The 27,035-nt window shown below is 44.8% G+C and overlaps 2 protein-coding genes across 11 annotated transcripts; both read left to right on the top strand.

The window, feature by feature from the left end:
* Positions 1-1,405: 1,405 nt before the first annotated feature.
* On the top strand, positions 1,406-9,283 carry LOC125518536 (TOM1-like protein 9). Its single transcript, XM_048683351.1, has 10 exons — positions 1,406-1,651; positions 3,065-3,143; positions 3,791-3,889; positions 3,972-4,085; positions 4,274-4,437; positions 4,979-5,060; positions 5,338-5,423; positions 7,196-7,375; positions 7,552-8,048; positions 8,458-9,283. The coding sequence occupies exons 1-10, from the start codon at positions 1,548-1,550 to the stop codon at positions 9,096-9,098; spliced, it is 2,046 nt and encodes a 681-aa protein (XP_048539308.1). The 5' UTR covers positions 1,406-1,547; the 3' UTR covers positions 9,099-9,283.
* Positions 9,284-12,433: 3,150 nt separating this feature from the next.
* Positions 12,434-20,801, top strand: LOC125523694. 10 transcript variants are annotated; one of them, XM_048688760.1, is made up of 7 exons: positions 12,437-13,101; positions 13,233-13,544; positions 13,696-13,829; positions 13,905-14,097; positions 15,587-15,665; positions 15,767-15,819; positions 16,792-20,801. In XM_048688760.1, exon 7 carries the CDS (start codon positions 17,042-17,044, stop codon positions 17,945-17,947), a length of 906 nt encoding a protein of 301 aa, XP_048544717.1. In that variant the 5' UTR covers positions 12,437-13,101; positions 13,233-13,544; positions 13,696-13,829; positions 13,905-14,097; positions 15,587-15,665; positions 15,767-15,819; positions 16,792-17,041; the 3' UTR covers positions 17,948-20,801. The 10 variants fall into 10 exon arrangements, with proteins under 10 accessions (XP_048544718.1, XP_048544717.1, XP_048544716.1 ...); XM_048688756.1 differs by lacking the exon at positions 15,767-15,819 and having other exon boundaries at positions 12,441-13,101; positions 13,233-13,316; positions 13,470-13,544; XM_048688761.1 differs by lacking the exon at positions 15,767-15,819 and having other exon boundaries at positions 12,434-13,101; positions 15,578-15,712.
* The last annotated feature ends 6,234 nt before the right edge of the window (positions 20,802-27,035 follow it).

Genomic DNA, 27,035 nt, shown 5'->3' with positions numbered 1-27,035 from the left:
GGTCGCGTCCACTCTGGCCGGCATGAATGCGGCGCTGACCGCTTCGAGCAGAAAATGGCGCGAGTGAGGGAAAGGGTTTTGGGTGGGTCAGGGTTGTCGGACACGTGGGTGGCAGCAGTATGTACGCCCGCAAAGCCCCCCTCCCCCCTAGTTCATGGGAAAAAGGACGTCTGGACCGATCAACTGACGGATGCAGGACTACATGTCCAGACTGCGCAGTCCGAACGGATGCGGGCGGTTCGAGGGTCCGTATTGTAGTGAGTCAATGACACTCGTTGGACGCCCCTTTTAAGAGCATCTAAAGTCAGACTTAGCAAATCCCCCCCTATACGTCTGCAGACGCGCCCGTGCCCATCGCGGACAGTGACTGGTCACACATGAAATTTTCCTTCACACAACCGGACACCTCAATTAGCAAACTTCAAATCCATACAAAACACATGCAACGTATGTAAACAATGCAACACACATCGCCTGACTACTACATGAGGACATGCCATCAGACTACCAAAATATGGCATGTTCTACCTACATATTAGCTATGGAGAAGCTCATCCACAGCTACCCTTGCCCTTCCCGGCACCTTTGCCACCTTTCTCGCGGAAGTAGCGCTCGAAAACGCAAAATGGATCCAGCCGGACATGCTCATCTCCGAAGCCGTTCGACCCGTCGATGTCCTCCTTCTCCTCTTTGAGGGGCAGTCTAACCATGGCACGAACAACCCAATTTTGCTATCGGGCGAGGGCACGCGTGCTCCTCTGTCGTTGCTTCTTTATGATGCGGGCACGGATGGCTTCCTCCTCTGCAGCAGCGCGTGTCGCCGCATCCATCGCCTCCGCCGCCATGTCGGCAGTGAGGCGGGCCTCGACCACCCTTGTCGTCTCCTTCCCATGGTGGATGCGCCACTCCATGTAGCACTCTATATACTACGGCGTGAGGCTACTGGATCGTGATGATCCAGCCTGGCGGATTCGAGCGCCCTTTGCGCCAACGCAATGGATTCACATCGGACATATCCCCATGTTGGTCAGGAGCAATCCTCCCGGGAGTGACGGAGGGCAATGCGGCGCTGCTCCCCATGCCAAAGAAGGCCGGAGATCGCCAGACGGAGCTTTGGTGGCAGAGTGGACTAAAGGGGAGTGGCTAGGATTTGGTCCGAGAAGCGGACGAGAATGGATATATGTGGGCCCGATCGTGCCCGGTCCACTCCGGTTGTAGATACTCTAGGTATGTTCCAAATTACTCCTACTAGTTTAGAAAAAAAAAGTACCACTACTAGTATGTTCCAAGTTTACAAGTCCAAAAAATCTCGTGAGAAAATAATAAGGCTGACAATGTACTGGCCGAACCAGATCAAAATCAAATTCCGATTCCCAATAGGGAATTTAATTAAAGAGAGAGAATTTTTCTTCCTTTCGTCGTCCGACCGACGGGACATAGAGGGGCCAAGCAAACGCGAAGATACGGAAACAGCGAGGCTCGCCGACTAGGGTTTGCGCCGCTCCTCTCTCCCGTCCCCGTCGACGCCGACCAGGCGCCCCGCCTCGATGCCGCAGTCCGTCCTGGTCGATCGCGCGACCAGCGAGTCGCTCATCGGGCCCGACTGGTCCCTCAATCTCGAGATCTGCGACATCCTCAACCACGACCCCTCGTGAGCCCTTCTTCGCCCTCCCCTTTGCTATCCACATGTTTGTCTTGATCGTTAACGGCGTCGTCGGAGTGGAGTGGTGCTCGTGGTCGTGGCGAGGGGCACCGTGCTTAATTGGGACGGGGTCTGGTCTGTCCCGCTGCTATTCTGTGGCAGTCTCCCCATGATTTTGTAGGATGGAGGTCGGGGTGACGCTTGTGGTAAACATGGGGTGATGGCTCGGACTGGAATGATTGATCGATCCTTGTTGTCCTGCGAAATTCAACTGAGGTTCAATCTATTTTTGTGGTACAAAGTAGACATGGAGTGCATGCGATTTTTTTCACTAATCACTATTCACTAATATAAGTAAAGAAACTGAAATTAAGGAATCCATGCCCTGTCCTGGTCAATTAAATCTACAGTTGAGATGCCAGTTTAGTGTGAATTTTGTTTGGAGATGCAATACACCCGAGTTATCTGCACTCCTGGCTTGCGTGCTGGTGCCAGAAGATCTCCCATCTTCTTGCCACAGGATAGCATATACCATGCCTAGACAAGCAATGACGAAGATTGGGGTCGTGATGGGAAAATGTGACATGGTCAGCTCTTTCCAATCATCACTATACCAATGTTATAGCTGATATATTGTCCTGTGACCTGTAAAAGTGAATATGAACAAGCTGTTCAGTAGCAGCTAGTAATGGTACTGGAAAAGGATAAGAAAACTAGCATGGAGTGGTACAAACAAATATTCGATAACCGGGATTTTAGTGGAGCCCATGCCCGCGAATTTTGAGGACTCCTTGTTACTTTTTGACTTCGTATAAACGATGAATGTAGGGCCCGTTTGGTTTACAGCCTAAGGTTGCCACGCCTAACCTTAGTCATGCCACAACATCTTAGGCATGTGTTTGGTTTGTTGCCACACTTTTCTAGCAACATGGTCCACATGTCATAGGCTCAAATTTTTGCCAAATCTTGCCACACTTGTGGTGGCCATTTTGTTAGCCACACTTTGCCTAAGCTTAGTTGTGGCAAAGTTAGTCATGAACCAAACAGGCCTGTAATAATCTTGACCTGTTGAGCTGTTCATGAAGCTTGTGCAGTAAGTGCATGTTCCATCAAAATAGATAATCACCAGGTACGAGTAGTATCGATGTTTCGAAGCCATAGGGGCTTTGAAGAAACCACGAGGATTTTGGTCTGAGGCTTAAATCCCTCCATCCCAAAATAAGTGTCTCAACTTTGTACTAACTCTAGTACAAAGTTGTACTAAAGTTGAGACACTTATTTTGGGACGGAGGGAGTATTAGACAGTCTCGGACCAAATGTTATTTTAGCTCGTGCGCTAGTTATTTGCTATATTATTGCATGGTATGCTGTATTTAACATTTTCACTACTAGTATATTCTCTCATACTTTATTTGCACGTAGGCAAGCTAAAGATGTAGTCAAGTCTATCAAGAAGCGGATTGGACACAAGAACTCAAAGATCCAGCTCCTTGCACTAACAGTAAGCATCATTTTGTGCACCCGTATCTTTATCTCCATGATAATGCAAAGTTCTGTACATCTTTCAGTATTACTTGCATATGAAGTGATTAGTGACTATATATTTGGTGCGTCATGTTATGGCTTGGTGGTAATTTCGGAATGATAAGTTGGCTAGAAGCTAAACTAGGATGAAACTAGCGTGATGAGCTACTGATTGCTTGTTCGAAAGTTGATGGTAGCCATAATAATGTGAAGCGGAGAATCTCATGTAATGATCAATGATTGACAGTTAGCCAGAGCCAAAAAGACATTGAAGAGGCTCCAGTCAGCACTTCAACATCATTGTATGGTAAATGATTCATGGTTGAATAGCATCTTAAAGATGGGTTGATGGTGAATACAAGTTTGTTTGGATTGCGGATATTAGGAGTGGTGTGACAGATTCACAAGAATTTATGAGGGAGAACATAATAGGCTATGTAACGTAGCCTTGTCACTTGTTAGTTTCCTTAACCTATGCTGAGCAGTATCTTGTATCTCTGTATATCTGCTGTGCATAGTGCTAGTTGGAAGTCATACTTTGTGGTTTATTTGTTCTGTAATCTAATTTCAAGTAAGCTAAGCAAGCCTGTACTGAAGTACTTCATTTTATTTCCCCCTTTTTAGCTGCTGGAGACGCTGATTAAAAATTGTGGAGATTTTGTTCACATGCATGTTGCTGAGAGAGATATACTCCATGAAATGGTGAAGATTGTTAAGAAAAAGGTCTGCCTGCAAATTAGTGTTCTGTCTCACAATATAATATTAAGAACAAGATTTCAGTTTTGATTTCCCTTTTGTTTTGTAGCCTGATTATCATGTAAAAGAGAAGATACTCATTTTGATTGACACCTGGCAAGAAGCTTTTGGAGGTGCTCGTGCAAGATATCCACAATATTATGCGGCATATCAAGAACTGCTGGTATTATTCACTTTAAGTATGCTGACATTTGGTTCATCTTCCTTTACTAGATCAGATTAAATCAGTTGTACAATTTTTTTGAGCATTTCTTAAGCCAACATTCAGTGCTCTAGTGTACATCATACATTTGCTCTTTGATATATGAAACTTCCTTCAACTTATCATAATGTCGCACTCTGATATACCAGCGTGCTGGAGCCGTATTTCCTCAAAGGTCAGAGAGTTCTGTGCCAATCTATACTCCACCACAAACTCAACCTCTACAGAACTACCCTCCTCCTGCTTTACGTAATACTGATTATCGGCAAGAGGCACCCGAATCATCTTCAGTGCCAGAAGTATCTACACTAAGGTACATTATCTTCAAGAACCTAGTGACCATGCAGGCACGGATAAATGATGCTCAGAAACTAATGTGAACTATGTCCATTATCTCGTGTGCATTTAATTATGACAGAATTGATTGCTGACATACAGCTAATCCCTTGCCCATTAATATACTATGCAATTTGCCTCCAAAATTTATGTAATTGATATGATGACAGTATGTGTACATTATTATTTCCGATAAGATCATTTTCTAGAGAAGTGTTAAGGCATAACCTAACCAGAACCCTAAGATATTACTATGTATGTATTAATTTAAGATGAGGCACAAATATATGAGACCTTAAATACTGAAATGCTTCCTCTTTCCAGAGCTTGAATGTGTGCCTTTTACTGTACAGTAATTTTCTAGTTATATCCGCTATTTGGATCTGTAATTGCTTTTAGTTTCCTTTCCAATTCTGTAACCACAGTGTCATCATCACTATGGTTAGCAGTGTACTACTTTGAAGCCTTCAAGTTCCCTTTTATAATAATGTTTCAAATTTGCAAAACTTTTTCTCCAGTGTGACAGAAATTCAGAATGCAAGTGGCATCATGGATGTTCTCTCAGAGATGTTAAATGCTATCGATCCTGGTAACAGAGAGGTATTTCACTGCTCATTGCCTACTCACATGCTGTAACAATATGTGGTTCATAAAATGATCCAACGACCAGTTTTGTTGCGGAAAGTTAATGCAGGAAAAAATAACACCATCCTACATGGCTGTGTTGAATTTTCTTAAAGTTGGATATGTATACTGCCATGTTTCAGAGTCTAAAAATTCTTAACACCGGACTCTATAAACCATAGTATTTCTAGTTATATGATTTAGATGTCAGGTCAGTATATTGCTTAACTGTAAATCTGTAATGAACATGCAGGGTCTAAGGCAGGAGGTCATTGTGGACCTTGTGGACCAATGTCGTTCTTACAAGCAGAGAGTGGTTCAGCTCGTTAACACGACCTCGTAAGTTTCTTCTGTGGTGTCCGGCTATTTAAGCAGCATATGAATGGAATCGGGTAGTGGAAATGTAGGATATGCATTTTTCTGACCTAATTAATAGTTGTGATAACCCACTAACTGCCTCTGCTACCAAATTCATTTTGATGTCCTCTTGATAAAACTGAGGGAAAGAAGGACGCACAATGCTGTGAATACCTATGCCAAATGCTATCCAATTATACACCTTTGAAGTTTCTTGACAAAATTTCTGGAATCTCTCAAGTTCTCTATTCTTCTTTGCTACATAGAAGTTAGAACACCATGTACAAGGACCTTTGGCCAACTACTACTAACACACGCAGCTCAATATACAACACCACCACCCCTCAAGATGGGACTTCAAGGTTGTTCCCTTATAAATCCGCTCTTTGGTGAGAAAATATATATCACCGTCCAGTCATGAACTGGATTATTTGCAATATTCATCGTTGTTGTTGCCACACAAAAGCTTCAACTGCCATTTGGCCACCAGCCTGAACTCTGGTAGAAGACCCCTCATCCATAATATCTTGAAACACACTGGCATGACTCCATATTCTGCTCTGGAGGTAGATCAGGACACCACCAAGATAGTGAGTAACCTCGAACAAAGACACACAATACTGATGTTGATCTCCTATCTGGCCCAATCAGCATCAAAATAGCAAGCGATGTCCAGGTGATAATTTCTTCCTTCCACTTTGAGTGATCCAAGCCCCACATACTCTTCTTCTCAAGGACTGCCAACTCTTCCAACATAGCCTGATACAACTAGGAATCTGCTTTGCTGTTCTCCAATCAGTTGGGACTACTATAGACTTAGTAAAGCGATGAAAGCTTTGTACTCTGGTGACAGTGATTCATATGACACATAGTCGGCTACATCATTCTCAAAGCCATATCTGGAACCCTAGCCACTGTCCTTGTACTGTGGCTCATCACTCTCGCCACACTGACCACTGCAAGCTCACTTCCCCAGGAACTCTTTCCAGCTGCTGATCCATGTGCAGCTGGCGTCAGCAGACAAATCACTGCCTGGAGTTTGGTTGACAAGGCTGCTGCATTCAACTGGAGTCACCGCTTTCCTATTGGACTCTCTTGGTCCTAACTTGTACCGTGGCGGCGAGACACATGCCTCCTCGGTTGGTTCAAGTGCCGCTGGCACAGTGAGCTCTGATACTCTTCTCCGCTACTACTAACACACAGTGCTCAATATACGCCAGTTTTGATGCAGTAATTTAAATAAGCTTGCATTCACTCCCTAAGTACTCCTAAAACTGCTATTTATTCTAATTAATTCCTGAATATATTATTGGTGTGTTCAGATCAGTAATATATAGAGAAATTGTGGTGGTAGTACCACCAATCCACCATTTGTCTAATTAAACAGAAATACACAACAGAAAGAAAATGTATTAGCTAGTTCAGCCCTGTAGGTAGTCATATTACTAGTTTACTATATACATCTTTTATGCGGGGATACTATATGCATACTTCAGTTATGTTCTAGTCCAAAATTTATGTCTGATACTGTATTACTGTGTTATGTTTGAGATACATCCATTTATGTACATGACTGTATTATTTGCTGAAAATTGGGCGACTGAACTCATGTTTGCTGGTTGCTTTTTCTGTAATTAGATTTCACAATGTGGCTTTGTATTACTGATTGAATTTCTGTAGAGTCTGTTGTGTTCGTATGAGTACGTATTATGATATGGTTCTCTTAACTATTTCCATGCATTAAATTGTCACAGCGATGAAGAGCTGCTAAGCCAGGGCCTTTCATTGAATGATGATTTGCAGCGTGTTCTAGCAAAACATGATGCAATTGCTGCAGGCATAGCTGTTCGGGTAGAAAAGCCAAAACCACCACAGGCCCCTGCGAATAGTTCCCCACCAGCAAAGCCAGAGGGGCCAAAAGAGCCAACTCAAAGGTTGTGTTATCTTATACCAAACATCCTGTTTTAATCAACTCATGTTACTCTCTTGAAATGATGCATGCGTAATGCGGGTTCAGAACTCTCGAAACAGTATTGGAATAATTAAAATAGTAGAGTACTGCATTATGCTCTGACTGACTTCTTCATTATATATCATCTGAACTTGTCAGGTCTTCTGAAGCTGCCGGTAAGGTTTCTCCATTTGAGCAATTAGCACTTCCTGCTCCTCCATCATCCAGCACCTCAAAGCCCCCTGGAGAAGCATCTGTTGGCCCTAGTATTGACCTACTCAGTGGAGATGATTATTTCAAGCCAGAACCTGTGAATTCCCAAGCCCTTGTTCCTGTTGGCAATTCCCCTGCAGCTTCTGCTTCAGGCCACAATACCTTAGATCTTGTAGACATGTTTTCGCAAAGCGATGCTAGCAATAACAATCACAACCCTGTTATATCGTCCCCAATATTGAACTCAAATCCTAATCTCTCGGCACCACAAGCATATCCTGCTCCACAGCATCCTGTTCCACCACAGCTGTCTTCATTTTCCAATGGGTTGACTTCCAATACAATCCCAACTTATGGTCAAGGTTCTGACCTGAACTCAGCAAGTTCGTGGAATGGGCAGCTTGCTCAAGGAATGAATCAACCACAGCAGGCACCAAATTATGGTAAATAACACTATCTTCTATAGTTACAATATGACCTTCTAATATGTTATTTAGTACTCCCTCTGTCCCACAATATGTTATTACAACCAGTACGCGAGTATATCGGTTGTAATAACATCTTATATTATGGGATGGAGGGAGCAGTATACATGTTTGGTATCTACTCCATCCGTATCAAAATATAAGACATTTTTGACACCATGGCTGTAAAAAAACGTCTTATATTTTGATACAGAGGGAGTAGTTCTTACTAGATTTGTTTTGTAAATGCTATTTATGCACTACAAGATTTTTGAGAGAGTAGTGTAGACTCTTGTTTTTGTTTGTCCGCCGAATATTTCTGTAGCTTTGCCTCTGTTTACGGCATGTACAAGGTTGTCCTCAGCTGTAGGCACTTTGTGATTGACAGGTCAAGATGATCAAAGCAGCGACCTCCCACCACCACCCTGGGAAACTCAGCCTGCAGAAAGCGATCAGTTCCAAGGTGGTCAACCTGACAGGTTGGCAATGCCACCAGGACAATTTGGAGGCGTTCCACCCCAATCTGTTCAAGTTGGTCAGCCTGGGCAAGTTTCACTGTCGCAACCATTGCTGACTGGGCAACCAGGCAGGATGCAGTTTCCACCAGGATATGTGGAGCAGCCTGGGGCTCAACATCCGCAATCAATGCCAAACACGCAATATGGGGGCATGTATCCTTCAATGCAAGGCAACCAAGCAGGCGGCATGTATCCCCAACAGATGGCAGGAGATATCTACCAACAACAGATGTATGGTGGGCAGATGGCGGCCGGCTATGGCTACGGTCAGCAGCCTGGAGGCTACTATGTCCCAAATGCTGGTTATGGGTATCCCAGTGCGAACGAGCTTTCTCAGAGAATGAACGGACTTGCCATGCAAAACAACGGCTTGTATGGCACACCCGCGTCTTCTTCCCTTCAGCAAGCTAATAGGCCAGCAAGACCCGAAGATTCACTCTTTGGTGATCTGGTCAGCATTGCCAAAACAAAGCCCAGCAAAACTGCAGCTAATAAGGCTGGTGGCTTGTAAAGATGAATGGAATCCTTGTTAGTACCATTTCTGTCACAGCGATAGCTTCTGCTCATAGTACATAAGTTCTTTGGAAAGTCCCCCTATTGGGGAGTAGTAGGCGAGTTATAGATTTTGAAATTCATAGCAAGTGTGGTTCAGTATAATTCTATTTTGTTTACTCGGAAGCAATTATATTTTGTTCACTTGTTGCAAGCGCAGAGTTCGGAAGCAATTATATTTTGTTCACTTGTTGCAAAAACGCAGAGTTCTCCTGAATCATCAGAAGTTCTTTTGTACATACAGTCGGCTTCTTTTGTGTACCTTCTTTTGGTCTTTGGCAGCATTTGTGGAGTAATTATTGTGTTTGTGATGCAAGATGAGTAGCTTACAGTTGTGGAATTATGCTAACTGTGGGTACTTGGTAAGCTGGCCAAAAGGCCTTCAACTGTTAGTAGTTCAGTCTTCAGTACTAGTGCTCATTCTCTGACGATTGAGTTGCCCAGCCTAGACATATATTAATGGGCTCATCCAATTTTGTATTTCGTAACCGATTACAACAGAGGTTTGGCATTGGAGGAAAGCCCCAGAGAGCATTGGTTTATCATGGCTGGAACTTTACAAATTTGAGTGTAGATGTTCCTATGTTAAGTTTGGAGCCTTCGGCTTACGACATTTAAGTTATGATTTTTATTACAAAAACATGTTTTGACATTAGTTTCCCAGTCTCACATGTTTCGACACTCTGTTGTTCCTTGGGTTTACCAGTTAGCTCTGTTGAGCTGCCTTTTCCCTAAAAGAAGTTGCCACCAAACTTCCAAGTATTAAGCATTATGGTTGACTTTGCATCGAGGAAGTTTGATGATGAAGCCACTTTATGCAGCAAGGTTCCATGAGTTAGGCATAAACTCAATATCATCAATTCTGTACACATGGGCTCGACTAGGGTAAATGCTTGGCTGCTCTAGGCGGAAGTACACGCAGGACAAGAATTTCTCAGGTTCAGGTCATCGCGGTGAGGTGGAGGATGCCCAAATTTGCTTTATTTATTCTTTTGTTCAGAAGCCGCAAATCAGATGATAACATTTGAAACAAGTGATCTCTAGTGGTGAAAGAAACCTTAGCAATGGTTGTCCCAGGCAGTGATCTGGGAAGGTGTATGATCACCACGTACTAACTGTAGCCATCTTATGACATTCATTAAATTTACTTGTCTAAGGTATATTTTCATTTCCGTCGCGAGAGCTGCGACTTGGTTGTGCGACCCTTGTTTGTATCAGGTTGTTAAACTGTACTCGTTTCAGAGCTGTTTTATATATAAGTTGTAGTTTCTATCTTAGAGTTACGTTGTGTTACCTGTTGTTCCACACACACACGTATGTTGCATGTATGGATGTAACATGCACGTTGTGTGCAGGGGCTTAAAATCTTTGTTGTGTTACCTGTTGTTCCACACACACATATGTATGTTGCATGTAGGGATATAACATGCACGTGGTGTATAGAGGCTTCAAATCTTTGTTGTATTACCTGTTGTTCCACACACACACGCGCGCACACACACATGTTGCATGTATGGATATAACATGCACCTTGTGTGCAGGGGCTCAAAATCTTTCTTGTGTTACCTGTTGTTCCACACACTACATGTATGAATATAACATGCACGTTGTGTGTAGAGGCTTAAAATCTTTGATATGCATTGTTAGTGGAACGCCAGATTTGCATATCTCTAATCCCGAGCCCTGGCAAAGGGAGTGTTGGCTTCCTCTAGAGTGGGGTTGGGTCAATGCAACACAGATGGCACCGACTCGAAGACTAGAGGATGTGGTGTATGCGGGGCAGATCATCATGGCAGGTTCTAGGTTGGGACATGTTGATTTTTCCCGAACACCACGGACCTGGAACATGCATAGACAGTGCCACGGTGCTTAGCAAGCTCATTAACAAGTAAAGATACTTTATCCATCTTCAGACAATTAGTTGAGGAAGTTAAATGACTTCTTCAATTCTAAGATGGATTTCTTCACTACTGGAGTATTAAACAAGCGAGTTCCGATGGCGTACATTACTCCAATGACGTTGTATCAATTAAAGCAGCATAATTAGCATTCCACAAAATAAACATGGTATCAATCAATCGAATCACCAATTAGCATTCCAGATAATAAACATGGTATCAACAATCAAATCACCGTAATTAGCATTCCAAAAAATAAACACCATATCAATCAATCAAAGCACTGTAATTAAAATGTTCTTGATCTGTAGGCTTTACTTCTAAAATTTTGAGGCAAGTATAAAAAGATATCTCAATTATGCATCATTGTTTTTCTCCCCTTCATTTTTTAATACTTTTTTCTATATTGTGCACAACGCTAGCATCATGCACTTATCGATTTATATACCTTTGCGAGTAATACATTTTTGTTGTTTTCAGCTCATTTCTTAGTGACTCATGGCATTTGAATTTTGCATTTTTATGTTGTAGGAAACTTATGCATAAATCCGAACAATGATCAAGAGGAACATAAAGGGGATAGCTGAATAAATGAAGTGTTGATATATTGATATTCACCGCCACTATTCACTACTACATTGCACGTACATAATTGGTAGTAGGGTTAAATAGGTGAGTTGAACAATGTTTGGCTAAGAAGAAGGGGTATATGGGACCGATCTTTCTAAAAGTCCCCCACCCCCCAAAAAACACCCACATCCATACACATTGCTGATTGTATTTCGAAAGCTGTAAGCTCCGAGTTAGCCCATGAACTTGAATAAAGATGCATAAAATTCAACTCATTTTTATTATTTCTGGTGTTCGTTGTACTGCCATGATTGAGAATGAATAGACTGGGAGTCTTCTCGCAAAAAAAAAAGATACACAAAATTCAAGTCATTTTTGAAGAAAAAAAATCCAAGTTCTTGGATCAATTAAATTTTCGTTGGTTCCCGGTTGGCTGTGGTTTCGTGTTAGTATTCATGCAGGGGAGCTTGCCGGGATATGTTCCGTTGAGATTCTTTTTACGCTACACTCGCGTTCTTTCTCTGAGTTGTGAATTCCTTTTATTTTCTCGAATATGCAGAAGTGTGCATATATCATACGGAGTAGTATAGTATTAGAAGGAAGCGGGGAAGACACCCGTCAACCACCGAGTTGTGAATCCTCATGGACTCCCTGTCCGAGTAGTACACTGCGTTTAATCAACAATCTAGTATGTTCTCTTAGTAATATTCTTCTGTAAATATACGACAGAAGAAAAAACATTTTTTTTACAATGGCAGATTAAAACCATTCAGCTGTGCATAAGGGCGAGCGCTTGCGATGTCCACGTCGGCAAGCTGTCCTGTTCAGTCGCGCGCACGCGTATTGGCTTCGTTCTCGGATACGGCCGCCCCCTCTCTGTCTCCTCACCTTTCATCTTCCTCTCCTCGCACACGCAACCTTTGCCTCCTCTCCTCTCCCTTTCCTCTTCCCCTTCTTCTCCTCGACACGAAAGCAAGCTTGGCGATTGGGATTCAAGCGCCAGCGCTCCAAATCCGGCGGAGGGGTGGCGCGCGCCGGCGGCGGCGATTTCGATTTGTGGTAGTCCTCACTGCTGGAGGCGGCTGCCCGATCCAGCCACCGGTGAACAAACTCCCGACCATCCCTCCTTGCCCGCGTCTCTAGCCCGTACTCGTTTTCGCCACCATCCTCGACGCGTCTGGCGTAGGAGGCTGGGGGTGGTCGTGGTGGCGGCACAGATCCGAGGAAGGAGCGAGTGGGAGGAGAAGGCAGCGGTGGAGGTTTTGATCTATCGACATGGGAGGCGGAGCGATCTGGACGAGATGACTGGTGCAGGTTTCCTCACCATGCTGCGACCAGCACCTACGCAGGTGATTGGTGTTGTTGTCCTTTTCGACAGCGGCAGCGGACGGCGCTGGGCGGCAAGCCCATCAGTGCCCGTGTGCCCCGACCGGTGCGGACTGCTTGCGTAGGGCCACAACAGCTGCTTGCTCAAGCCTGCGTGTGGACTGCCCGGTAAGCTCTATGAATCCACTCTGAATCTGTTTGTTCTTGCAATCTTGCTCCATCCAGTTTGGGGCTCGCTATCAGGGTCGCGTCCAACCCACTGCCAGTGAAATTTATTCTTCTGAATTGATGTGTTGCAGTGATCGGCTGCCCCGCTGCCTAAAATATACGTGCCCTTAAGGCTTGGTGTCCATGGGGATAGAAAACTGAGTTGATTTCAAGTGGTACCTGAACGTCTACACAAGATTTGACTAAAACTTCCTCCTACTAGATTTCACAAGAGAGCCTTCTATTCTCCTTTTTAGAACTGAATATATTTGATGTGCCGTTCAATAGCAATGTAGATACACTGACTCTGCTTTTTCACTATCAAACAGTCCCAACAATAGGACTCTCTGCAAAATCAATTCTGGTGTCTTGTACTCTTGTTTAATTGTTTTATTTGATGCGAGGTAATATTTTATTTTAGTGTTTAGCATGTTTTGCCTTTTCATTTTTGTTTGACGAAAGATGTTTTTCTTTCTGAAGAAAATATTATTTCGTAAATAGAACAATAGTCACCATACAAGATCTTCCACCAAAACGAAATTTGTGTGTGTGCAGCTAAGATTGATTTCCAGCTCATCTCCATGGGTTCCCCGAGGTGAGCGCGATGCTGAGGAGAGATGGCGTCGAGGACGACATCCGAGGACATCATCACGCTCATGGCTTCGCCGCCATCGTCATCGAGTTTTTTGGTACGCACGTGCTACCGTCCGATCACCCTTCCCCTCCACCACTCTCTTGTGTTTGATCGAGTGATTCGGTGGCAGGTTTCACAGCAAACAGGTGTGCGATGGGCCGGCAACCAGTGGCGCCATCTCTATCCCCGACACTAGATAATAGCGTGGCTAATGGCCTGCACGCGGTGCGCCTGTCTGTGCCCGTGCGCTCAGGCCGGTGCGGACTGCGACTACGCGTAGGGCCGCCGCAGCTGCTTGCTCAAGGCGGCGTGCGGACTGCCTGGTAAGCTCCATCAATCCACTCCGAATCTCCTTGTTTTGCAGTCTTGCTCTATCTAGGTTGGGGCCTTGTACAACACTGCTTCAAATATATGTGCCCTTAAGGCATAGTGTTCATGGGGATAAAAAAACTATGTTGGGTTTCAAGTGGTACCTGAACGTCTATACCTTGAATAAAGTTTCCCTTAAGATTCCACAAGAGAGTCTTCTATTCTCATTTTAGAACAGAATATATTTGATATATTGTTCAATACCAATGTGGACACATGGACAATGCTTTTTCACTATCAAACTATGGTGTAATCTTTATTTTGTTTCGTCCCACATGAATGAAACGGCTCGCTACTTATTTCCTTTGTTTATTACCACATGCATGTTAAGCACACCAACCATTCACCAAAAAAAAGCACACCAACCATTAGACATGTATTTCCATTACTAATAGTAAGATCCAAAAGAATAATATCTGCACTCAGTTATTCAGTGAATTGCTCTGCGATTAAATTGTGCCTCACCAACATTTCTATGAGTATACTATTTATACGCCCATACACAGAGTAATTGCTATTTATTTTTTAATTTATTACCACATTCCTGCTAACGAGTACCAACTTTCAAAAGCACAAATACATGAACTATTTGATTTCATTGTCGCTGAGTTGGAAAGATTTGTTGAGACGGAAGGAGATGATGTCCACTTGCCTGTGGGCAGGCATAGGGAACTGGGTTTCACCTTTCCTTTCGTACTACACCAAACCTTGATATCGTTAGGCACCCTCGTTAAGTGGAAAAAGGGATTTTGCATCAATGGAATGGTAAAAATCAAATGATCGCAGTACATACTTGGCTGACAGAATGATATACTAATAACAGTAAATTTAGGATTCTTTTAGTATCCAAAAAATGGTGGTTCTTATCCTTTCTTGTCACTTCACGTGTCATTGATTTATTCTCCCATTGTCCAGAGAAACACTGACTTTGTTATCCAATACCAGTGGTTATGCTCTTGGGTCAATATTCAGGATAATCACCATTTATTTAGCAACTACACCTACAATAATGTCATCCGGTGGAATCACGTGTTGTTGCTAATCAGGTCTTCTCCTTGCTTTCTTTTGCGGAAACTCTGTATTGACAACACTGCCTTACATTTGGCAGTCTGTGATTAGTGCCTATGTTAATCCATGAGCAATTTTCTAAGATCAGTCTTGCTGTTTTTTTATGAAAACCATTGGGGGCATGTGAGATCTCTTGGAGCATTTTTTGTATCATTCTTACTGTGAGTATTTAATCTTCTGGTCTGTTGCTTTTTAATAGATGATGGACATTTAAGGCATGCTGAGATAATTTCTCTTTGTATTGTTCTAGCCCGTGAGTGTATCTAACGTTGTAGTTTATTGCTTCTAAGTTTTTGACTGGTTGTTTTGACGATGTCTTCGACCTATGTGTCCAGATTAAATTTCAGCCCCTCACAACGCAGTTAGTATTTGCAGGATCTAAGACGACACATATCCCACTTCTGCCCGTCATGCTAATTTGGGTGCTTTTTTGGAGGTGTGGGATTGGGCAGTGGTGAGCTTGGCTCTCATATCATTTTTCTCGTCTACATTTATCTTGATGTATGCAAGAATTTTTTATCTTAGTGATATCAATCTATTACTATGTCCATGCAGCTATAGCTCTGTTATTTTCCTTATCTATGTGGTTTCTTTGTACTATTTCATAGGTGAGTTAACTATCTTGCTGAAAGGGCAGTAAGTCAGTGACAGTTTCTCGCAGTTTCCTTCTCTACATTAGGAGTTTCAGTTCTGCAATCGTTTCTCTCTGTTTTCATAAAGTTGTGTATTTTCTAAATATATGATTGCTGGTTTCAGCAATATATCATGTCTCTACCACAACCCAGCATGCAAGGGCTTATCTCTTTTATTTGTTGCATCATAAACATCATCTATGTTTAGTTGGCACATATTATGCTGGTACCTTCAACGACGTGGTATATCTCCTACCCCATCAGCTCTTTCCTATAAGGATCCCAAAACATGGATCAGTGGTATGCAGCTGAAGGAGTTACTCCCAGATCAGCTGTTGAAGGAAAACCATACATTATTGTTACGCATTTCACCTGTGTTCATGAATAGAAACTAAAATGTGCATATAATGTAGTCTTATAATTGTTTTCCTGCCATCTAGATTGTACCAAATATAGTAATAACCAAATATGCAATTTTGGGTAAGGTCTAAATGCTATTAGAAAATACTCCCTCTGTAAACTAATATAAGAGCGTTTAGATTACTAAAATAGTGACCTAAACGCTCTTATATTAGTTTACGGAGGGAGTAGAAATGGTATGATGCATACTATTTAAACTTATAAATGAAGTAGCAGATCTGCTTCATTTTCATTTATTTTCCTTCTCCAGTTCTGCCATTGTTCTGCACTTGTAGCCAGAAATTGATGATGTTACATGAAATAACCTTGAAATTTTTAGACTACCTGCTTCAATACAGAACTTCGGGTCAACGCTCGGATAGTTCTTTTATTTATGCAGGGAAAATTACAATGCATGTCAGTTTTTTTGTTGCCTGGAATTGTTTTGTTTTATGATGTGGATTTCTGTGTATTTTATCTCATCCAATATCAAACTCATATTGGTGAACATCTTATCTAAACTCGTCGTACTTCTCTTTCTTGCTTCAGGTTGGGAAGCAGTCAATGGGTGATTATCGAATGTGTCGGAACTTCCAAGCAAATGTCTCTCTGTGGCTAAAATAAATCTTATTTCCCCTCAAGTCACTAAACTGCAATGGGTAGTTGGTCGGTCGCTGTCAATTGAATGTGGGAATTGAAATGTCTTGCCGTTTTACAATTCTTGTTTTGCTTCACAATATTCTCTGTTAAATAGACCTGTTAGTATCTATGAAACTACTACGCTTGCTTTGCTTTATGAATGAACACTTGTCTCCTGCAGTTTTTACCGTGTCTTATATTCGAACCACTACGCTCATCTGGTCTGCCTCTTTTTTCTTTTGCTGAATTATACATGTTGTCATGCAAAGACATTAACAAATATGAAAGCTTCGAGAGTGCGCGCAATTTTGCCTCTCAAGAGGCGCCACCTGGTGGCGCCCCAGCCACTAGTAATTTTGCAAGTAGCGGCGGCTGGACGGACCTCCCAAGCGATCTCCTTGGCCGCATCTTGCAACTCCTTGAGCTCCTCGAAGCTCTCGCTGCCGCAGCCGTTTGCACTTCATGGTGCTCAGCCGCAGCGGCCGCCGGCGTCCCTCGTGGCCTCACGCCGTGGCTCATTAGCTGGAAACCCGACAACTGCCGGAGCAGCGAGTTCCGGAACCTCATCGGCACCCGCGAGACCCACAAGGTTAGCTTGCCCACCGGGCGGCGCAACCCCGAGTTGTGTGGAGCCTCGCATGGATGGCTCGTCGCGTCGGACGAGCTCTCCAAGAGTGAATTGCAAAAAACATTGACACTTCAGGCTGGTTTGCAGAAACCACACATATACAAAATTATGCCAAAAAGCATTAATTTTTTTCATAATTTTTTGCAAAAAACACTAGTTGCTCATTTGGACCGTTTTAAGTGCGTTTATGACAGGGGGCCGCATCCGTCGACGTGGCATCACTGTTCACACGGCAACGCCGTTAGGCGGCGTTACACGCCGTCGGCGCACCGGTTCGAGCCGGGCGGGTCAAACACCCCGAAGCGGTGCAGGCCCACCCCCAGCCCTCACTCTCTCCTGTCCTTCTCCCTCTCTTTGCTCCCGCTCGTTCGCCGCTGCTGTCCCCTCCCACATCTCCGACCGCCGTCGCCGTCGCGTCGCCATGGTGTCCTGGTCTGATGACGACAGCAGCGAGAACTCTCACAAGTACGCCGACTCAGCTTCAGACGAGGGCATCATCAAGGTGAGTTGCTTGAGCTCAAGCTAGGGTTAGGGCTGCGATTTGGGGATTTTTCTGTTGAGCTTGATCTGAAGTTTTGTTGTCTTTCCTTTGCACCTCCAAATCCCTAAGACCATGGATGACTCCGATTTCGAGGGCACTAAACCTGATGCTTTGTGCAATGAACTCCCTGCCAGCAGAGAGGCGTGTTGCTTTCCAGGGCATCCATACTGGCAGGAGGTTCCTTGCTTGTGCTGTGAAGGTATATGCCAAATCTATGCTAATCTGGTCACTGTTTAGTGCTGATTTTATAGTTAGCAGATCTGGTGTGCTAGTTGCTCAGTGAGGTCATTGTTTATATGTGAGCATGTGCAGAGTATTGTTAGCAGATCTGGCATGTTAGTTAGGTTGCTAATTAGTTATGTATTTTTTGTGATAGTGGTGGGTTAGTGAGGTCATTGTTTATATGCCAGTATGTGCATAGGGTTGGGAGCACTGATTGAGACTTCTTACTTTATAGCATATGGATTAGTGAGCACTGTAATTGTTTAACTCATTGTGTCATATAGCTAGCTCATACCTGTTTGTTTAACTCATTCTGTTACTTTATACCTGTTTGTTACTTTATAGCATGTGGATTAGTGGGCACTTTACACCATTTGTTACTTTATAGCATTGTGTTACTTTATACCTGTTTAACACTAATATTATAGGAGGGAAGAAACCGTGGGCTAGTTGAATGGGTTGATCCATTTTGGCCAGCTACAATGGAGAATGCATTGACCAAGTTGTGGGATAAGTATGAAGAGTGCAGGAGGAGCAAGATTGAGGACAATATGGAAAGCTCATTTGCTGTTCACAATCTGACACAACAGAAGATCAAGCTGCAGGCAAGTTATGAGAGGTTGGTTGAAGATGTCAACGGTCTTTTGGATGCACAGGAGCAGAGGGCTCAGATGGAGAGAGGTAAGATGCAAAACAACCTTAAGAGAGCAAGCTGCAGGAGAAGTATGACATGCTCAAGAACCTGACAGTTGCTCAAGCCAATGTCATCAGGAACATGAAGTTGAAGCTTGCTGAAGAGAAGATTAAGTTGCAGGCCCACATTGATGAGCTTGAGAAGGTTGTGGAGCAGACCAAGCTAAAGCTGAATGGGATCAAGGCCATCTTAGATGAATGTGCAGTATAATGTAATATGCTGCTTATTAGTACCACCAGCATGGTTATGGGATGATGAGTACTATAATTATGGTTATGTAATGACTACTATTAGATGAATGATCTAGTAATATCTGAATTATGGTTATGTAATGTACCTATTCAGCATTAAGCAGTATCGTGTAATATGGTACTCATTAGTTATGATTATGTATGAATCTTCCAGTTATGCTGAATCTCATGATGTTGGTTGGTTTTGTCAATGCCGAGAGACCCTAGACTCACTTGCTAGTTTAGTCGACGCCGAGTGACCCTAGACTCACTTGGTTGGTTTTGTCGATGACGAGAGACCCTAGACTCACTTGCTAGTTTTGTCGACGCCGAGTGACCCTAGACTCACTTGGTTGGTTTTGTCGATGACGAGAGACCCTAGACTCACTTTGGTGGGTTTCTCGACGCCGATAGACCCTAGACTCACTTTGGTGGGTTTTTCGACGCAGAGTGACCCTAGACACACTTTGGTGGGTTTTTCGACACCGAGTGACCCTAGACTCACTTTGGTAGGTTTTTCGATGCCGAGTGACCCTAGACCCACTTTGGTGGGTTTTTCGACGCCGAGTGACCCTAGACTCACTTTGGTGGGTTTTTCGACGCCGAGTGACCCTAGACTCACTTTGGTGGGTTTTTCGACGCCGATAGACCCTAGACCCATTTTGGTGGGTTTTTTGACGGCGAGTGACCCTAGACTCACTTTGGTGGGTTTTTCAACGCCGAGTGACCCTAGACCCACTTTGGTGGGTTTTTCCACGCCGAGTGACCCTAAACTCACTTTGGTGGGGTTTTCGATGCCGAGTGACCCTAGACTCACTTTGGTGGGTTTTTCGACGCCGAGTGACCTTAGACTCACTTTGGTGGGTTTTTCGACGCCGAGTGACCCTAGACTCACTTTGGTGGGTTCTTCGATGCCGAGTGACCCTAGACTCACTTTGATGGGTTTTTGACGCCGAGTGACCCTAGACTCACTTTGGTGGGTTTTTCGACGCCGAGTGACCCTAGAATCATAGTAAGCATCATCGCCACCAGAATCACCAGCATCACAACCAACAAACTCAGCATCTAGTCTATCCAAAGGCAACATATAACATAAACATCCAAGACAACCAACATTGCCAGGTTCTCACATCCATCCAAGCCAACATTTAAGATAAACATCCAAGTTCTCACAACCAACAATGGTTCAAAGCCAACATAGGCATCATATGTTCTGAAAGCCAACAAAGGCATAATCTAGTTGAAAGCCAACAATGACATCGTAGGTTCTGAAAGCCAACAAAGGCATAATCTAGTTCACAGCCAACACAAAGCCATCACATGCCAACAAAGACAAAGGCATCTAGTTCCCAGAAGCATAGAAGTACTCTTTCAACTTGTATGAAGAAGTCCTTTTTCTTCCACTCTGTCTTGGAGCTTGAAAAGTTGACATGTTTCCTGCAGTAGAGGTAGAGGCTATGCCAGCATTGGTAGCTTTCTTCCTGGGAGACCTCCTTGGAGGAGTAGCAGGTGTAGTGGCAGCAGGTGTAGCTTTCTTCCCAGGAGACCTCCTTGGAGGAGCAACATGTGTAGTGGCAGCAGGTGTAGGAGCAGCAGTTGATGGAGATGGCCTCTTCCTTGGTGGTGCAACAGCTGTAGGGGCAGTAGTAGATGAAGATGGCCTCTTCCTTGGTGGTGCAGCAGCTGTAGATGCATTTGTTGTTGAAGTACAAGCCTGTGACCTGTTTGGCTGCATTTCAAAAACAGTTAAGGCTTGTGAGTTACAATGGAGACAAAATAAAGAGAATTGAGATGCTACTATAACCAACTTGATGCTGGTTCATTCTCATAGCAAGAGCTGGCTTGAGGGGCTTGGAGCAAACATTGTATCTATGCCCTACAAGTTTGCAGTTGCTGCAAGTAATAGATGCCATCCTAGATGTATCTCTTGGTGTTGGCTTCTCAAATTGGTTTTTCCTCCTCTTTGTTTGTTGCTTCCCAACCTTGTCTTTGAATACTGGAGGCTCTATGTCCTGAGTTCTTGTCCTTGGCCACAGGTTTGGACCAGGCACAGGAAATATGATATGTGCAAATGCTTTTTTATACATTTTCTTTTTGAAGAAATCAGCAACAAAGTCCTCTGGCTGCAACTTAGCTTTCACTATTGCAGAAACTGCATGATGGCAAGGCATAGAAGTCATATCCCATTTCCTACATCCACATGTTCTGTCCAGCAAGTTCACTGAGTAGGTGTTTTCTCCACTAGTCACTTGGTAGATGTTAGGACCAGCCATCAAAGTCTGGCACCACCTTGAGTTGTACTTTGTCTCCTCTAACATTTTAGCATAGGTAGGGAAAATCTCCCAATTTGCTGTCTCTGTCTTTGTTCTATTCTTGTTAAATTTGACCATCAATTTTGTCCTAATTCCTTCTATCATGGTCACTATTGGCTTGCCTCTAACATCTAATATCATTTTATTAAACACCTCACTACTGTTGTTCACTACTAGGTCAGTTTTGCAATTAAAATCCATAGCATGCCTAGCCCAAGTATGAACAGGTATTTTGTGAAGCCATGTCCAAGCAGCATTACACTCTCTTTTCAAAGCATTCATTGCATCAAGGTGTTCATTCTCAGTATAAGAGTAGCTAGCTGCATCCATGTGTTTCTTTAATTCATCACCTCTAAAACCGGCAGTTTGGAAATTCTGATAGATATGTCTAAGGCAGAATCTTTGTGGACAATTGGGGAAAACATGGTTTATTGCATTTAAAAACCCCTGTTTGAAACAATGGGAAATAAAGCTAAGCATTGGTCCTATAAACAATGAAATAATGAAGCTATAGCAATGTGCATATGAAACCATGAAACCTAGTGCAATATTGTATGAGAAGAGAAGTTTACCTTCTGCCTATCAGAGATGATGGTATAATAACCAAACTTCCCACTTTCTCCACCAAGTGCATCTTTAAGCTTGTTAAGAACCAGGTCCAGCTGTCTTTGTCCTCTTTGTCAACAACTCCAAATGCTATAGGGTAGATATTATTGTTCCCATCCCTTCCTGTTGCAGCAAGGATCTGTTGACCTATTGAGAGCTTGATAAAACAACCATCTTGTGACGCCCGGATAATTAGGCTACAGTGAACCTTTGCTAATGATGCCACGTCACCTCGATTACTATTGCTAATCTTGCGTTAGTTCGAAACCGATTCAAATTCAAATTCAAAATAAAGCAAACAATAAAAGTTTCAAACATTTAAAACTAAAGTGTTCAAAAATGTGGCAAATAATTCATAGTCAATATTGGTCGAGGAGCCAACTTTTTGCAAAAGTATTTAAGGGTCCTAAAATAAGTAAAACAATGGTAAAATAATTAATTAAATGCCTTTTTAAGAATTGTAAAAATGTAAACTATTTTGATTGTGTACCAAACACTTTGTGTCAGTAGGGTAAACTAAAGCATTAATTTAGGGACTAGGCTTATGTTTTATAAAACTAAAAATAAAACAGAAAAGAAAAAAAATAAGAAAAGTAAAAGAAAACAAAACACAAAAAAAGGGAAAGAGGAGACCCCCCTGGCCAACTGGGCCGAACGGCCCAGCTGGCCGCCGAACCAACCGGCCCAGGCCGGCCCCCCTCACTCCCTTAATTACCTCTACCGCGTGACCTAACCGAACCCCTTCCCCCCACGATCCCCACAACCCCCCCGTCTGGATCGGGATCGCGCCCCGGCGCGCCCGGACCCTGCCGCCTCGTCACAACGTCCCGTCGCCTCCTCGTCTCCTCCCCACGCCGGACCTCCTCGACCTCCTCCCCGACAGCCTCCCCAAGCCACGCTGCGCCCCGTCGCCGCTCGTCGTCTCTGGTGCCACCTCGCCGACGCCGCCCCACCGCCTCTTCCTCGCCGGACCTCCCCAAGCTCCGCTGCCAGTCCCCTACACCGCTGGTGAGGCCACGGCCTCCTCTTCTCATCCCTCCCCGTTGCACGCCGCCGACCCGCGTTGCCACGGCTCGCCTCGCCGCCGCGCATACGCGCCCCGGCCACTACCGTGGTCGCCCGCCGTGGCCAGCTCTTGCTGCTGTCGTGCGCTGGCCTCGCCCCGCTCCGGCGTCGTCCTTGCGCTGCCCCGCGCCCGCCGTTCCCGCACGCGCCCTCGTCCACGCGCTGCCCGACCACCGCGCTCCGCAGCCGCTCTCGCGCTCGGCTGCACCACTGCGTGCGCGCGCACACCCGCAGCCACACGCCACTGCGCAGCCCCCTGCATCCCGCTGCGCGTGCTCGCCCACCCGGCCGCGCCTCCAGCTGCGGCGCTCCCACCGCCGCACCGCCCCTGGCCTTCTCCCCGCTCACCCATGCGCCTCCTTGGCCCTGGCTCGCTGGCGCCGCTCGCCAAGCCCCGCCCCGCGGCTGGCCTGGGCAGGCGCCCGAACGGCCTCTGCCCTGTTAACCCGCGTCGTTAACCCGTTTTGGCCCAGTGCCAATGACACATGGGGCCCAGCCCCAGAACGTTAAAAAAAGGAATTAAAAAGTTAATAATTAATTAATTAACTAAATTAATTAACTTAATTAAACATAATTAGATTAACCTAATCACTAATTAACCTAATTAAATTACAGTTAGCTAAACAGTCCTTGACAGGTGGGACCCACCTGTCAGGTTGACCGGTCAACGGTCAGAGTTGACCGCTGACATCATGCTGACATCATGCTGGCGTCATAATTGTATTTCCTAAATTAATTAATTCTGTTAGTCCTAAAAATGATTTAAATTTTTAATAATTAATATAAAATAAACCGTAGCTCGGATGGAAAAACTTTCTACATGAAAGTTGCTCAAAACGACGAGACGAATCCGGATACGCAACCCGTTCATCCGCCACGCATCCCTAGCATAGCGAACACGGAACTGTCCCCCTTCGGAGCCTTTGTCCGAAAACGCAAAACACCGGGGATATTTTCCCGGATGTTTCCCCCCTTCACCGGTACCACCTCATATCGCGTTAGGGCACGCCCAACATCACGCTTTGTCATGTCATGCATCGTCATGCATTTGTTTGCATTATATTTATTGTTTCTTCCCCCTCTTCTCTCGCTAGACACCGAGACCGACGCCGCTGCTACCCAGTACGACTACGGTGTTGACGACCCCTCTCTCTTGCCAGAGCAACCAGGCAAGCCCCCCCCTTGATCACCAGATATCGCATATTCTTCTCTATACTGCTTGCATTAGAGTAGTGTAGCATGTTACTGCTTTCCGTTAATCCTATCCTGATGCATAGCCTGTCCTTGCTACTACTGTTGTTACCATTACCTGCTATCCTACTGCTTAGTATAGGATGCTAGTGTTCCATCAGTGGCCCTACACTCTTGTCCGTCTGACATGCTATACTATTGGGCCGTGATCACTTCGGGAGGTGATCACGGGCATATACTATATACTTTACACTGTTACATTACCTGTGGTACTGTTCGGAGTTGGGGGCTGAAGGGGCAGGTGGCTCCATCCCGGTAGAGGTGGGCCTGGGTTCCCGACGGCCCCCGACCGTTACTTTGTGGTGGAGCGACAGGGCAGGTTGAGACCACCTAGGAGAGAGGTGGGCCTGGCCCTGGTCGGCGTTCGCGGATACTTAACACATTTAACGAGATCTTGGTATTTGATCTGAGTCTGGCCACTGGCTTATACACACTAACCATCTACGCGGGGAAAGTTATGGGCACTCGACGTCATGGTATCAGCCGAAGCCTTCGTGACGTCAGCGACTGAGCGGCGCGCGCCGGATTGGACTGGAACGCCTGCTAGGCTAGGTCTGCTTCCGGCCGCGTTCGCAACGTGCAGGTGTGCAATGGGCGATGGGCCCAGACCCCTGCTGTAACACCCTCGATGCGACTATAGCTCCCACGTGTCGAGGCACGACTTAGAGACATAATCGCATTGAAGGCATATGTCGCAAGTTAGGCAATCTTCACAACATCCCATGTAATATAATAATAAAAGGGGAGATAACATAGTTGGCTTACACTCGCCACGTCAATCAAGTACATAAATAACATTACATCAACCAAACACTCATGGCCCGACTACGGCACCAAAATAAAAGGGAACCCAACAAGCGACACGGTCCCAATCACCTCCAACTGGGCACCACTACTGATCATCGAGAAAGGAAACGTAGTAACGTTGAGAGTCTTCATCGAACTCCCACTTGAGCTCATACGCGTCTGCTGGAGCGGAATCATCAGGCCCTGCATTTGGTGTAGTAGTAATCTGTGAGCCACAGGGACTCAGCAATCTCGCACCCTCGCGATCAAGACTATTTAAGCTTATAGGTAAGGCAAGGTAAATATGAGTGGAGCTGCAGCAAGCGACTAGCAAGTATGGTGGCTAACTTATCTGCAAAAGAGAGCGAGAAGAGGAGGCAAAGCGCGAGCGAGAAACTAGAGAGCAACCTGCGCAAACATTACTCCAACACCGTGTCCACTTCCCGGACTCCGCCGAGAAGAGGCCATCATGGTAACACACTCGGTTGACTCATTTTAATTAAGTTAAGGTTCAAGTTATCTACAATCGGACATTAACAAATTCCCATCTGCCCATAACCGCGGGCACGGCTTTCGAAAGTTCAAATCCCTGCAGGGGAGCCCCAACTTAGCCCATGACAAGCTCTCACGGTCAACGAAGGAATAGACCTCCTCCCAAGACGTTTCGATCAGACTCGGTATCTCGGTAATTCAAGACACTTCGACAGGTTAAAACAAGACCAGCAACACCCCCCGAATGTGCCGACAAATCCCGATAGGAGCTGCACATATCTCGTTCTCAGGGCACACTCAGATGAGCAAGACGTCGGGTAGGCCAGCCCAGAGTTACCCCTGATAGCCCCGGACATCGCTCGGTTGGACCAACACTCAGAGGAGCACTGGCCCGGGGGGGGGGGGTTAAAATAAGATGACCCTTGAGTCTGCAGAACCCAAGGGAAAGAAAAGGGCTAGGTGGCGAATGGTAAAACCAAGGTTGGGCATTGCTGGAAAAGCTTTAATCAAGGCGAAATATCAAGGGGTTCCCATTATAACCCAACCGCGTAAGGAACGCAAAATCCGGGAACATAACACCGATATGACGGAAACTAGGGCGGCAAGAGTGGAACAAAACACTAGGCGAGAGGCCGAGCCTTCCACCCTTTACCAAGTGTATAGATGCATTAAGATAACATAGCAATATAATGATATCCCAACAAGTAAATAAAATATGTTCCAACAAGAAACGACCTTCAATCTTCACCTGCAACTAGCAACGCTATAAGAGGGGCTGAGCAAAGCGGTAACATAGCCAATCAACGGTTTGCTAGGACATGGTGGGTTAGAGGTTTGACATGGCAATTTTTGGGAGGCTTGCAAGCAATTGGTAGGCATCGTAGCAATGGCATAGCAAAAGACCGAGCAAACTAGCATAGCAAAGATAGTAGTGATTTCGAGGGTATGATCATCTTGCCTGCACAGTTGTCAGAGTTGACTGGATCCCCGAAAGCAAACTCAACGGGCTCCTCGTTAGCGAACTCGTCTCCCGTCTCTACCCAAACAAGACAAACAAGCAACAAGGATACAATCAACCACGTGCAAACTCAAACAACGCAATGCAAAGATGATGTGCTATGCGGGATGCGATGCGGGATGCGAAATGCAAGATATGACAGGAAATGCATGAACCTGGCCTCAACTTGGAAAACCAAGTGTGCCACTGAAAAGATGAGATGAAATCGCTTGAAAACGATATAAAGAACGCCGGAATCGGAGTTACGGTTTGGAAATGGCAAGCGATTCAAATATGACACCGGTCTGCGATTTACAGCAAGTAGGCATC

This window comes from Triticum urartu, chromosome 7 (assembly GCF_003073215.2).
Source record: "Triticum urartu cultivar G1812 chromosome 7, Tu2.1, whole genome shotgun sequence".
Classification (NCBI taxonomy): domain Eukaryota; kingdom Viridiplantae; phylum Streptophyta; class Magnoliopsida; order Poales; family Poaceae; genus Triticum; species Triticum urartu.
Note: the sequence above shows the minus strand (reverse complement) of the source record. Positions and strands in the feature narration are given on the sequence as shown.